The 15,001-nt window shown below is 47.6% G+C and overlaps 1 protein-coding gene across 1 annotated transcript in view; it reads left to right on the top strand.

Annotated features, from left to right (window-relative positions):
* The first annotated feature begins 8,646 nt into the window (after positions 1-8,646).
* LYPLAL1 (lysophospholipase like 1) overlaps positions 8,647-15,001 on the top strand; it is a 49,984-nt gene continuing 43,629 nt past the window's right edge. The window contains exon 1 of the mRNA XM_040430447.1: positions 8,647-8,746. Within this exon, the coding sequence (XP_040286381.1) occupies positions 8,662-8,746 (85 nt within the window). The 5' untranslated portion in view covers positions 8,647-8,661. The remainder of the gene's footprint in view (positions 8,747-15,001) is intronic.

A 15,001-nucleotide genomic window follows, 5' to 3' on the forward strand; every position in this document is an offset into this window, starting at 1 on the left:
AATTTGATTTCCCAATCGTCCATGACAGCACCAGGTGAGAGAGAGTCCGCCTCCCAGGACAGGAAACCCACAGGTTTAAAAAAGGAGGAGCCTCTCCCGTCCCCCGGTTTTCAAGAAGCCCTCCTCAATTCAATCATCCGACTATTCTTGCTTGCTTGTCTGAAGGACTACACTCTCTTTATATTTACATATTTCCTCTTTTCTCTTTTTTTTTTTCTGCACACCCTGTGACGGTACCCAACCATCTCCAAACACACGAAGCAGAAGGGTGGGAAATATAGGGGTGCTGTCATGGACTCTGGAAAATCAAATTACCAGTGAGTGTAATTATCATTTTTCCCAATCGTCCATGACAGCACCAGGAGAGATCCCGGAGAAGAAGTCAGGGTGGGACCACAGGTTGGAGAAATTTACACCCAAAGGACAAGTCAGAAGCTGAGGAAAGATGGAAAGATCCAACCTGTAGTGCCTATAGAAGGTTAATGCAATGGACCAAGTAGCGGCTTTGCAGATATCTTGAATTAATGCCTAAGCTCTTTCTGCCCAAGAAGTAGCCACCGCTCTGGTCGAGTGAGCTGAACATCCCAAGGGAACAGGCTTCTGCAGGGAAACATAAGCTAAACAGATAGCCTGCCTTATCCACCAAGCTACGGAACGTTTACTAGCTGATTTCCCTCTATTGGGTCCTGCAAACTGTAAAAACAACAAAGTTGATCTTCTCCATCCTTTAGTAGCCTCCAAATAAGCTAACACACATCTCCTAACGTCCAAATGACTGAATTTAATATCTTTCAGATTTCTAGGATTATTACAAAAGTAAGGGAGAACCACTTCCTGGGCTTTATGGAAATCCAAAACTACTTTGGGGAGGAAAGCCGGATCGGGACGAAGAGTTATCCTATCCTCCTGAATGGACATACAAGGAGGGTTAATGGAAAGAGCTTGCATTTCACCTAACCTCCTGGCAGATGTGATGGCCACTAAAAAAACTAATTTTAATGTCAAGATCTTGATGGAGACATCGGAGAGGGGTTCAAAGGGTGGCTTAACCAGGGCCTGTAGAACCAGGCCAAGGTCCCAAGGAGGGACTCTAGCGACCTTGGCCGGGATGTTCCTAGAAACATATTTACAAAACCTAGCAATTAGAGGATGAGCAGCCAAACTTGTATCAAACAGGACACTTAAGGCCGAAATCTGAACCTTTAGTGTACTCAAGGCCAACCCTCTATCTAACCACCTCTGGAGAAATTCTAAAATCTTTGGAATGCTGAGGCTACTTTCACACTAGCGGCAGGACGAATATGACATGCTGTTCACCCTGCCGGACAGCTGCTCCGTCCCTATTGACTATAATGGGGACGGGGGCGGAGCTCCGGCGCAGCACGGCAGTGCGCGGTGAGAGGCCGCCGGACTAAAAGTCCTGCATGCCGTGCTGCGCTGGAGGTCCGCCCCCGTCCCCATTATAGTCAATGGTGACGGAGCGGCGGTCCGGCGGCACGGCAAAATAGAGGCAGGACGGATCCGACAGGGTGAACAGCCTGTCAGATCCATCCTGCCGCCAGTATGAAAGTACCCTAAGGCTACTTTCAAACTGGCGTTTTGGTTTCAGTTAGTGAGATCCGTTTCATGACTCTCACAATTGGTCCAAAACGGATCAGTTTTGCCCTAATGCATTCTGAATGGAAAAGGACCCGCTCGGAATGCATCAGTTTGCCTCCGTTCCGCTCTGGAGGCGGACACCAAAATGCTGCTTGCAAACGGATCCGTCCTGACACACAATGTAAGTCAATGGGGATCTGTTTTCACTGACATAATAGAAAACGGATCCGTCCTCCATTGACTTTCAATGATGTTCAAGACGGATCCGTTTTGGCTATGTTACAAAAATACAAACGGATCGATCCGTTCTGAACGGATGCAGACGGTTGTATTATCTGAACGGAAGCGTTTTTGCAGATCCATGACGGATCCGCACCAAACGCGAGTGTGAAAGTAGCCTAAGCTGACAGGCAGGCGAAGGAGGGACCCCTAAGAACCTAAAGAACACAGACCAGATCCTAGCGTATATGCCAGCAGTTAATTCCTTCCTGCTCTTTAACAAGGTAGAGACTACTGTGTCCGACAATCCTTTCTGAATTAGAAGAGACCTCTCAAAATCCATGCCATCAAGTGTAGACCTTTGATTGGGGGATGTATCACTGGGCCCTGAGACAAGAGATCCGGGATTTCCGGAAGCGCCCATGGATCCCTGACTGACAGTAGTCTTAACCAGGTAAACCATGCTCGACGGGGGCCGAAAAGGGGCTATTAATACCACAGAAGGCCTGTCTTCCCTTATCTATTTTAATACTCTGGGGATTTACTGCAGAGGAGGAGACACATACAGAAGAACCATGTTCCAGGGCTGGAGGAAGGCATCTATTGATGTGGGAGAATCCCCCAGACAAAGGGAAAAGAATCTTTTCACCTTTCTGTTCCCTTTCTGTTGTAGCGAAAAGGTCTAAATCCGGCAACCCCCACAAACTTACTATCTTGGCAAAGACCTCCTGATTTAATGACCATTCTCTCTGGTCCAGCCTGTGCTGACTCAGGTAATCCGCCCTTTAATTGTCCGCACCCCTGATATGCAGGGCAGATAAAGACAATACCTTCCCCCTATTGGTAGGCTACCACGGAACTACTGTCAGACATTTTTATATGTCGGTTCTAAAGCCAAGGCAGAATCCTCATTAGGACCTTCAGAAAATGCAGCTAAATCCTTTGCATTGGAAGAAATCTCCCAATCTGAACTGTCCCAGGACCCCTGAAAAACCCTGTTCTGAACATAGGCCCCTCAACCAGAAGGGCTGGCATCTGTAGTAACTACTAAGGGGTTTACCACTCTCCATGGGACCCCCTGATCTAGATTCTCTTCCAGCAGCCACCACTCCAGCGACTGATGAGATGACGGTTTTGTTGTCCAATTCCTCCAGATTCCCTGACCAAGACTGGAGAATCTCCCACTGGAGTCACCTGGAATAAGCCTGTGCCCATAGAACTACCGGAAGATGTTAAGGTACCTAGGGTGGACATACCTTTTCTGACTGGGATGTAGGGATCCCACACCACTGACCTTACTTTTTCCACTTTGTCCAAGGTCAAAAAGGATTTTTGGGACATCAAAGTCCAACAGTATGCCCAGAAACCTCTGTATCTGCTGGGGGATCATTCTGGATTTTTCCCTGTTCACGATCCAACCCAATGAAGTCAGGATATGAATTACTTGATTCACCTGCGAAAGATAAATCTGCCTGGACGGAGCCACTGCAGTCCAAGTATGGGATAAACAAAATGTCTTTCTCCCTTATGTGAGCCGCCATGTCTGCTTGATCTCCATGACCTTTAGTAGCCTGGATCCGGACCTTCCCAACAAGGATCCTAGGCTTTTAGATGGGTCTTTAAATTCAAAATCACTTTTCCAGCACTTCCTGGGTGCAGAGACGAAATCTCGGGATTTTTGACGTCACACGCCATCCTGAGGCCTCGCGAGTCATGTGACCGCTCACAGAGGACGGACTTCTTCACATTATTATGTAGCTCCGCCCCCTTCTCGACCCTGACTCTTCCGCTGCCGGCCCCCTGCTGGAGCGTTTCCAGACCAGCATATGCCTTACAGGTTTGTAAGGGCACTCCAGGTCCCCTCTTGCGATAGCGCTACCCAGCGCCGCCAAAGCTGTCACACTGCGCCCCCTGCAGAGTGGCCAGCTTTCTCAGCTTGTGTCCTCCTGCGTTCTTCAACCCAGCTGAAAAAATATGGGCTGTCAGGGAGAAACTACTCCCCTCTATGGCACACACCTGTAGGATTCACTCTCTAGGACAGGAAACCACTGAGAAAGGGAGAGGCTCCTCCTTTTTTATACCCGTGGGTTTTTTGTGCTGGGAGGTGGACCCTCTCTTTCCTGGTCCTGTCATGGACGATTGGGAAAAAAACATGCAAACGAGCCTCTAGGAGCAACGGGGCGTTGCCCTTACACCTAGAGGTTCTGTTCTCTCTGCAAGTGCCGCGCCCTCTCCACATTGACAAGTCCAGGCAATGTAAACGTCATCCCACCTGGTCCAGTCACTCAAAGTGCAGTTGTAGACAGAGCGGAGCCTCTAGGTGTAACGGCAACGCCCCCGTTGCTCCTAGAGGCTCATTTGCATATATTAAAACATCACTTTTCTCAGCAATACGGGCACATAGATAGAGATGATGCACATAGTGATGTCACAGTACAAGAAAGAAGAGGGGGGCACTCCCTAGTGTAATATCTTCAGATACCCCAGTACCCAGGTAACTATACCTTCCCGGATAGTGTTGTGCAGGCAAGGAACAACACCGGGCTGCTGCGCTCATTGGCCGCAAACATCTCGGTGGATGCCAGAGGAGACACATGGAGAAGAGAGCTCAGAAGAGCTAAAAAAGAAAAAGTGTGCTACACTGGGTACTGGTGTATAAAAACATGACAAAGAGATACGCGTTTCAATGGCGGCCCTCCATCTTCTGTAATGTCCGAGAAGTGTTTCACACATTACAACCAATGTATGTAACATTCAGCATTGTGTATTCTTGTACCTACCTTGATGAAGGAGCCTGAAAAAGACGGCGGACCACCGCTCTTCGGAGCTTTCTTCTACAAGTACACAGATAATAAACACAGTGATGTCACAGTACAGGGATAATAAACACAGTGATGTCACAGTACAGGGAAAATAAACACAGTGATGTCACAGTACAGGGATAATAAACACAGTGATGTCACAGTACAGGGATAATAAACACAGTGATGTCACAGTACAGGGAAAATAAACACAGTGATGTCACAGTACAGAGATAATAAACACAGTGATGTCACAGTACAGGGATAATAAACACCGTGATGTCACAGTACAGGGATAATAAACACAGTGATGTCACAGTACAGGGATAATAAACACAGTGATGTCACAGTACAGAGATAATAAACACAGTGATGTCACAGTACAGGGATAATAAACACAGTGATGTCACAGTACAGGGATAATAAACACAGTGATGTCACAGTACAGAGATAATAAACACAGTGATGTCACAGTACAGGGATAATAAACAGTGATGTCACAGTACAGGGAAAATAAACACAGTGATGTGAAAAGTGAAAACATCACTTTTCTCAGCAATACGGGCACATAGATAGAGATGATGCACATAGTGATGTCACAGTACAAGAAAGAAGAGGGGGGCACTCCCTAGTGTAATATCTTCAGATACCCCAGTACCCAGGTAACTATACCTTCCCGGATAGTGTTGTGCAGGCAAGGAACAACACCGGGCTGCTGCGCTCATTGGCTGCAAACATCTCGGTGGATGCCAGAGGAGACACATGGAGAAGAGAGCTCAGAAGAGCTAAAAAAGAAAAAGTGTGCTACACTGGGTACTGGTGTATAAAAACATGACAAAGAGATACGCGTTTCAATGGCGGCCCTCCATCTTCTGTAATGTCCGAGAAGTGTTTCACACATTACAACCAATGTATGTAACATTCAGCATTGTGTATTCTTGTACCTACCTTGATGAAGGAGCCTGAAAAAGACGGCGGACCACCGCTCTTCGGAGCTTTCTTCTACAAGTACACAGATAATAAACACAGTGATGTCACAGTACAGGGATAATAAACACAGTGATGTCACAGTACAGAGGTAATAAACACAGTGATGTCACAGTACAGGGATAATAAACACAGTGATGTCACAGTACAGGGATAATATACACAGTGATGTCACAGTACAGGGATAATAAACACAGTGATGTCACAGTACAGAGATAATAAACACAGTGATGTCACAGTACAGAGATAATAAACACAGTGATGTCACAGTACAGGGATAATAAACAGTGATGTCACAGTACAGGGATAATAAACACAGTGATGTCACAGTACAGGGAAAATAAACACAGTGATGTCACAGTACAGGGATAATAAACACAGTGATGTCACAGTACAGGGATAATAAACACAGTGATGTCACAGTACAGAGATAATAAACACAGTGATGTCACAGTACAGGGATAATAAACAGTGATGTCACAGTACAGGGATAATAAAACACAGTGATGTCACAGTACAGAGATAATAAACACAGTGATGTCACAGTACAAGGATAATAAACACAGTGATGTCACAGTACAGGGATAATAAACACAGTGATGTCACAGTACAGGGATAATAAACACAGTGATGTCACAGTACAGGGATAATAAACACAGTGATGTCACAGTACAGAGATAATAAACACAGTGATGTCACAGTACAGGGATAATAAACAGTGATGTCACAGTACAGGGAAAATAAACACAGTGATGTCACAGTACAGGGTAATAAACACAGTGATGTCACAGTACAGGGATAATAAACACAGTGATGTCACAGTACAGGGATAATAAACACAGTGATGTCACAGTACAGGGATGATAAACACAGTGATGTCACAGTACAGAGATAATAAACACAGTGATGTCACAGTACAGGGATAATAAACACAGTGATGTCACAGTACAGGATAATAAACACAGTGATGTCACAGTACAGAGATAATAAACACAGTGATGTCACAGTACAGGGATAATAAACACAGTGATGTCACAGTACAGGGAAAATAAACACAGTGATGTCACAGTACAGGGATAATAAACACAGTGATGTCACAGTACAGGGATAATAAACACAGTGATGTCACAGTACAGAGGTAACATACACAGTGATGTCACAGTACAGAGATAATAAGCACAGTGATGTCACAGTACAGGTGTAATATACACAGTGATGTCACAGTACAGAGATAATAAACACAGTGATGTCACAGTACAGGGATAATAAACACAGTGATGTCACAGTACAGGGATAATACACACAGTGATGTCACAGTACAGGGATAATATACACAGTGATGTCACAGTACAGAGGTAATAAACACAGTGATGTCACAGTACAGGGATAATAAACACAGTGATGTCACAGTACAGGGATAATAAACACAGTGATGTCACAGTACAGGGAAAATAAACACAGTGATGTCACAGTACAGGGATAATAAACACAGTGATGTCACAGTACAGGGATAATAAACACAGTGATGTCACAGTACAGGGATAATAAACACAGTGATGTCACAGTACAGAGGTAACATACACAGTGATGTCACAGTACAGGGATAATATACACAGTGATGTCACAGTACAGGGATAATAAACACAGTGATGTCACAGTACAGGGATAATAAACACAGTGATGTCACAGTACAGGGATAATAAACACAGTGATGTCACAGTACAGGGATAATAAACACAGTGATGTCACAGTACAGGGATAATACACACAGTGATGTCACAGTACAGGGATAATATACACAGTGATGTCACAGTACAGGGATAATAAACACAGTGATGTCACAGTACAGGGATAATAAACACAGTGATGTCACAGTACAGGGATAATAAACACAGTGATGTCACAGTACAGGGATAATAAACACAGTGATGTCACAGTACACAGATAATAAGCACAGTGATGTCACAGTACAGGTGTAATATACACAGTGATGTCACAGTACAGAGATAATAAACACAGTGATGTCACAGTACAGGGATAATAAACACAGTGATGTCACAGTACAGGGATAATACACACAGTGATGTCACAGTACAGGGATAATACACACAGTGATGTCACAGTACAGGGATAATATACACAGTGATGTCACAGTACAGAGGTAATAAACACAATGATGTCACAGTACAGGGATAATAAACACAGTGATGTCACAGTACAGGGATAATACACACAGTGATGTCACAGTACAGGGATAATACACACAGTGATGTCACAGTACAGGGATAATATACACAGTGATGTCACAGTACAGAGGTAATAAACACAATGATGTCACAGTACAGGGATAATAAACACAGTGATGTCACAGTACAGGGGTAATAAACACAGTGATGTCGCAGTACAGAGATAATAAACACAGTGATGTCACAGTACAGGGGTAATAAACACAATGATGTCACAGTACAGGGATAATAAACACAGTGATGTCACAGTACAGGGATAATACACACAGTGATGTCACAGTACAGGGATAATACACACAGTGATGTCACAGTACAGGGATAATATACACAGTGATGTCACAGTACAGAGGTAATAAACACAATGATGTCACAGTACAGGGATAATAAACACAGTGATGTCACAGTACAGGGGTAATAAACACAGTGATGTCACAGTACAGGGATAATAAACACAGTGATGTCACAGTACAGGGATAATAAACACAGTGATGTCACAGTACAGAGGTAACATACACAGTGATGTCACAGTACAGAGGTAACATACACAGTGATGTCACAGTACAGAGGTAACATACACAGTGATGTCATTGTACAGGGATAATTCCGGGACGTCACAGTATATAATTAGTTTTCAGTTTATGGGGGGTGCTCAGCTCGGGGTATATTTATATTCTGACTGTCCAGGACACTCTAGAGCAGCAGGCAGAGCAGTCTCTCCTCTCACAAGACTGTCAGGTAACGTGCCGCGGAGCATCCGCACATTAAGAACAGCACGCATGCGCAGCTAGCCCTGCAGTCACGTGGGTGTCATGGCGGCCTCCGGCTCCTTAGCGCGGTGTGTGGTGTCTCCTGCAGGGAAGCACTCGGCTTCCGTCATCTTCCTGCACGGATCAGGTGCTGTCCCTACTTCCAGCCATCACCGGCTCCGCTGGTACTTGTAGTTCTGCAGCTGTCTGTATATACAGTGTGATGTGTTGTACTGTACTGGGCCCCTTGCCAGATAGAAGCCCCGCCCCCTCCCTACAGCAGTTCTAGCCTCACTGCCCTCATAGCATTCGCAGTAACCGATAGCCCATAGCAACCAATCAGATTTCTGCTTTAATTTTTCACAGCTCCTTTGGAAAATAAAAGGAGGAATCTGATTGGTTGCCATGTGCAACTAGGCCGGTTTTCCTTCACTCCAGTTTTAATAAATCTCCCCCATTTGCCTGGGATTCCCTTGAGGGGGGACACAAATCACATATTAGCAGAACATATGTAAATGTTTTATGGGTTTTTCTTTTTAATTAAATTGAGTGGATGTTTTGTGGATATAATATTCGACTCTCCTTGTTTTCTTCTTCCTGTTCTGTCTCTTTTAACTTCCTCCTTTGTTTGTACTTAAAGGGGTATTCCTCACCCTCCACATAGGGGATAACAGACTGATGGGGGTCCTTCTGCCTGGACCCGGATTCCGTGTACCCCTCGGGGAGCCCCCTGAAATGGACAGAACATGCGCACTACTGCTCCAATCATCTCTATGGGAGTTCCCATGATATCGGACACTGTCTCCAGGACTCCCATAGAGATGAATGGAGCAGCAGTGCGCATGCTTGACCGGCCGCTCCGAGGGGGACTAGGGCATTGTTATTTTACCCTGTTCCAATAAAACCTCCATCACCACACTTTATTTTGGCCTCTGCTGCAGTATTTAGACACCTTTTCTGTGCGGCAGAGTATGCACCTCCTGTTACAGAACATGGGCCCCTGCGGCAGAGTATGCACCTCCTGTTACAGAACACGGGCCCCTGCGGCAGAGTATGCACCTCCTGTTACAGAACACAGGCCCCTGCGGCAGAGTATGCACCTCCTGTTACAGGACACAGGCCCCTGCGGCAGAGTATGCACCTCCTGTTACAGGACACAGGCCCCTGCGGCAGAGTATGCGCCTCCTGTTACAGAACACTGGCCCCTGTGGCAGAGTATGCGCCTCCTGTTACAGGACACGGGCCCCTGCGGCAGAGTATGCATTTCCTGTTACAGAACACAGGCCCCTGTGGCAGAGTATGCACCTCCTGTTACAGGACACGGGCCCCTGCGGCAGAGTATGCGCCTCCTGTTACAGAACACGGGCCCCTGCGGCAGAGTATGCACCTCCTGTTACAAGACACGGGCCCCTGCGGCAGAGTATGCGCCTCCTGTTACAGAACACAGGCCCCTGCGGCAGAGTATGCGCCTCCTGTTACAGAACACAGGCCCCTGCGGCAGAGTATGCGCCTCCTGTTACAGAACACGGGCCCCTGCGGCAGAGTATGCACCTCCTGTTACAGAACACAGGCCCCTGTGGCAGAGTATGCACCTCCTGTTACAGAACACAGGCTCCTTGGCAGAGTATGCACCTCCTGTTACAGGACACAGGCCCCTGCGGCAGAGTATGCACCTCCTGTTACAGAACACAGGCTCCTTGGCAGAGTATGCACCTCCTGTTACAGAGCAGAGGCCCCTGCGGCAGAGTATGCACCTCCTGTTACAGGACACAGGCCCCTGCGGCAGAGTATGCACCTCCTGTTACAGGACACAGGCCCCTGCGGCAGAGTATGCGCCTCCTGTTACAGAACACAGGCTCCTTGGCAGAGTATGCGCCTCCTGTTACAGAACACTGGCCCCTGTGGCAGAGTATGCGCCTCCTGTTACAGGACACGGGCCCCTGTGGCAGAGTATGCGCCTCCTGTTACAGGACACGGGCCCCTGTGGCAGAGTATGCGCCTCCTGTTACAGAACACAGGCCCCTGCGGCAGAGTATGCGCCTCCTGTTACAGAACACAGGCCCCTGCGGCAGAGTATGCGCCTCCTGTTACAGGACACAGGCCCCTGCGGCAGAGTATGCGCCTCCTGTTACAGGACACAGGCCCCTGCGGCAGAGTATGCGCCTCCTGTTACAGGACACGGGCCCCTGCGGCAGAGTATGCGCCTCCTGTTACAGAACACGGGCCCCTGCGGCAGAGTATGCACCTCCTGTTACAGAGCAGAGGCCCCTGCGGCAGAGTATGCACCTCCTGTTACAGAACACAGGCCCCTGCGGCAGAGTATGCACCTCCTGTTACAGGACACAGGCCCCTGCGGCAGAGTATGCACCTCCTGTTACAGGACACTGGCCCCTGCGGCAGAGTATGCACCTCCTGTTACAGAACACTGGCCCCTGTGGCAGAGTATGCGCCTCCTGTTACAGAACACAGGCCCCTGCGGCAGAGTATGCGCCTCCTGTTACAGGACACGGGCCCCTGCGGCAGAGTATGCACCTCCTGTTACAGAACACGGGCCCCTGCGGCAGAGTATGCACCTCCTGTTACAGGACACGGGCCCCTGTGGCAGAGTATGCGCCTCCTGTTACAGAACACAGGCCCCTGCGGCAGAGTATGCACCTCCTGTTACAGGACACGGGCCCCTGCGGCAGAGTATGCACCTCCTGTTACAGAACACTGGCCCCTGTGGCAGAGTATGCGCCTCCTGTTACAGAACACAGGCCCCTGCGGCAGAGTATGCGCCTCCTGTTACAGGACACGGGCCCCTGCGGCAGAGTATGCACCTCCTGTTACAGAGCAGAGGCCCCTGCGGCAGAGTATGCACCTCCTGTTACAGAACACAGGCCCCTGCGGCAGAGTATGCACCTCCTGTTACAGGACACGGGCCCCTGCGGCAGAGTATGCGCCTCCTGTTACAGAACACAGGCTTCTTGGCAGAGTATGCGCCTCCTGTTACAGGACACGGGCCCCTGCGGCAGAGTATGCGCCTCCTGTTACAGGACACAGGCCCCCGCGGCAGAGTATGCGCCTCCTGTTACAGAACACGGGCCCCCGCGGCAGAGTATGCGCCTCCTGTTACAGGACACAGGCCCCTGCGGCAGAGTATGCGCCTCCTGTTACAGAACACGGGCCCCTGCGGCAGAGTATGCGCCTCCTGTTACAGGACACAGGCCCCTGCGGCAGAGTATGCGCCTCCTGTTACAGAATATATAATACCTCTGCTGCTGTTAGATGATGGTATATAGAATTGCTGCGGTAGTCTACGGTGTATCCAGTAATATTCCTGCAGTATAACATCAGTCGGCTCTGGTAGGTTTCAAGTTTTCTGAATTACTGGACGGACATAAGTGGGTTATAAAAGTCACGACATTCTCTACCACAAACGGGCAGAAGTGCCACATTATCGGAGCTGACGAATTATCGAATGCCAGACTTCAGAAATGTCATTGCTGAATTTAGTCACAGCGCTAAGTACCAGTGCCCTGTAATAGCGGTGCCATGGAGTGCCCAGATAGCCTATCCTCCCCAAATGATGGGTGCACCTCTTAAAACAGGGCCTGTAAGGCTCTCCTGACGTGTCTGGGAATAATTGCATATCATTTATAATAACATACATTACCTTTTAGAACCGTGTGTTGTGTTATTCCTCTATTATTCTTCCTGGAAATGTGTGAGTAGATTGTCAGCTGGATGATTCTCGCTGTAAGAGACAAACCGTTGTGTGCCGCGCAAATAGTCTGAGACTTGATGAAAGGGGTGATCCAAGTTTTATTAAAATTATTGGACAGGGGACAGTTTTTATTAAAAAAACCAAAAATAAAAACACCCTTTTTACTTATTTACCGTTAAGGGGTTGTCTCACTTCTGCAGATGGCATTTATCTTGTAAAGAAAGTTAATACAAGGCACTTACTAATGTATTGTGATTGTCCATATTGCCTCCTTTGCAGGCTAGATTAATTTTTTCCATCACATTATACACTGCTTGTTTCCAGGGGTTATGACCACCCCACAATCCAGCAGCAGTGTTCGTGCTTGCGCATTATAGGAAAAGGTGTCGGCCTCTCTGGTGGCCAGAATTGTGGGCGTGTACATAGGTCGGAGCTTTTCAATATAGAGTGGCCACGGATGCTGGATTACAGGGTGGTCAGCACTAAGTAGGGTCTGGGGAGAGCAGTACAAACATATCTTTTGTGGAACTTTTCTCACCAGGAGTAGTGAGAATATGAAGTTTTATTCTGCCAGTTTCTGCTCCTGCAAGTGGCCAGGAGGCGGATCTTCACTGTGAAGCGCTCTCTGCAGTGAGCAGGTTCACAACCCCTCCCCTCTGCTGATTGACAGCTGTAGTAGTCTCCTGGTTGGATGCTACAGCTGTCCCTTAGAGAGGAGGGGCAGTGAAGCCGCTTCATGCAGAGAGCACTTCACAGGAAAGCTCCCTCCCCTGGGCACTTGCAGGGGCAGAACAAAACTTCATATTCACACTGCTCCTGAGAAGAAAAGCTCCACAAAAGATATGTTTGTACTGTGCTCCCCAGCCCCTACTTAGTGCTGTCAGCAGTTTAATATGGTCAAAACTGCTGACACACCCTTGCAACCAGAGACCTGTGACCATTAGAGAATTCTGTGAAGAGTCTCCACTTGTGCAGATAATTAGCCCAGTGGCTTTATATGACCGTCCCTCATGTCATTGGTCAGGGTGACGCCCCCTTGTTATTCCATGTTCCGCACTGTTTGCTGCCCCTTAAACCAAACTGAACGTTCGCGTCTTTCAGTCATGCATTTTAAAGACCTTAGTTCTCTTTGTACCTGGAGCAGACGACGATCATAACGTACAGTAATGCTGATGTTAACGAGCTCGGCGCCACTAATGGGCATGAGGTCATTCGCTTGCTGTTTGTGAGTCAGCGGCCAGCGCTCATGTCTTTTTCACTTCACGAGTTTGCATTCTTATTAAGCATGAAGGGTTTCGGTTCAGGCGCTGCGTTATGTCTGCCCTGCTTTCTGACCCTTGATTAATCTGGAATTAAGGACTCAAAGGTAACAATATGGCTAAGCCGACATGACGCAGCAGAGCCGAACGGGTCCTCGGAGCTGCCCTAAGAAATACTAAGGGGAACTGCACAGAACCAGGGTCTTTGTATGATGTCTTGCAGGCCTGTACTATGTCAATGGTCTCCGGTCCGAGGTCGCCTGATGTTTTTTGATGGATTGGCATCACGCCCTCTCCACATAGAAGTGAACTGATTGACTTTGAGGATGTTCCATGATGTCATCTATAGCAATGGTTCTCAACCTCTTCATTGACAAGAAGTCCTCCCACCCAAGGAAGCGACCAGTGATAAATGTTAACAAAATAAGACTATTCTCTCACTGCCCTCGCAGGCTCTGTTCTCAGCCTCCGTCCTTCAGATTTGACAGAAAGAATGGCGCAGCATGCAGCACTTATCTTCCTGTCAAAATGACACCACATTAGGACCCCTGATGGATGCCAGTTTTTTATTTTATTTACATTCCGCACTACCAAACATACAGGAGAACAGGGATACATTCAGTGAAGTCTCCTTTGATATAAATGTTCTCGTTCCTCATCTTCTCCGTTTGGACCAGACCACCATGATGACTCCGTAGAGTTTGTCACACAGACATCTTAGGTTCCTGATTCTCCATCATCCTCCCCACCTTCTCAATATTCAGCTGCGAGGAGCCGGGGTACTCCTGTGAGCTCTTTGGCCTCCTTAAATAGCGGATCAGCGGGGGGGCAAGCAGTCGGACCCCCACCAATCTCATATCAATGATGTCCTGCGGATAGGTCATCAATATGTAAATCCCCCTTTAAATTTTGTCATGAGGGACTCTCTCGGGTTCCCTGTAAATGGCCTGTTTTGTTTTTTTTTCACAATTTTTTTAAAGTGATTTTAAAATAAAATGCTGATGAGGCTTAGATACTGACAGAATATTTTGAGTGGTTTTGCATGGAGACTCGTGACCCAAGAAGCGGACTGGGAGCCTCCAGCTTGTTCTGAACCACCATCATTTAACCCCTCAGTGATGGGGGGCCTTCAGGAGATAATCACTTAGATGTGAACATCTGTAGTAGGTAAAGTTCAGCGGCGATGACTGAAGTCAGTGCACTCTACTGTACCTCGTGTGCCTCAGATTTCATGCCGAGGTGTATGGAGTTTCTCCTGTCAGATTTCGTAGGAGGTATCCATCCTGTGCTGTATATACAGAAGCTGGAAGGGCCGGATATCTGTATATATGGCCCCCAATGCGGCTTGTATGGCAGCACACGGAGGCTGTGCAGCTCCATATTAAGGAGTCGCTTGGTCAGTGCTGTACAGGCTTTGGGCACACAACTCTGCCATACG

Source organism: Bufo bufo, chromosome 4 (genome assembly GCF_905171765.1).
Source record: "Bufo bufo chromosome 4, aBufBuf1.1, whole genome shotgun sequence".
NCBI classification, from domain to species: Eukaryota; Metazoa; Chordata; class Amphibia; order Anura; family Bufonidae; genus Bufo; species Bufo bufo.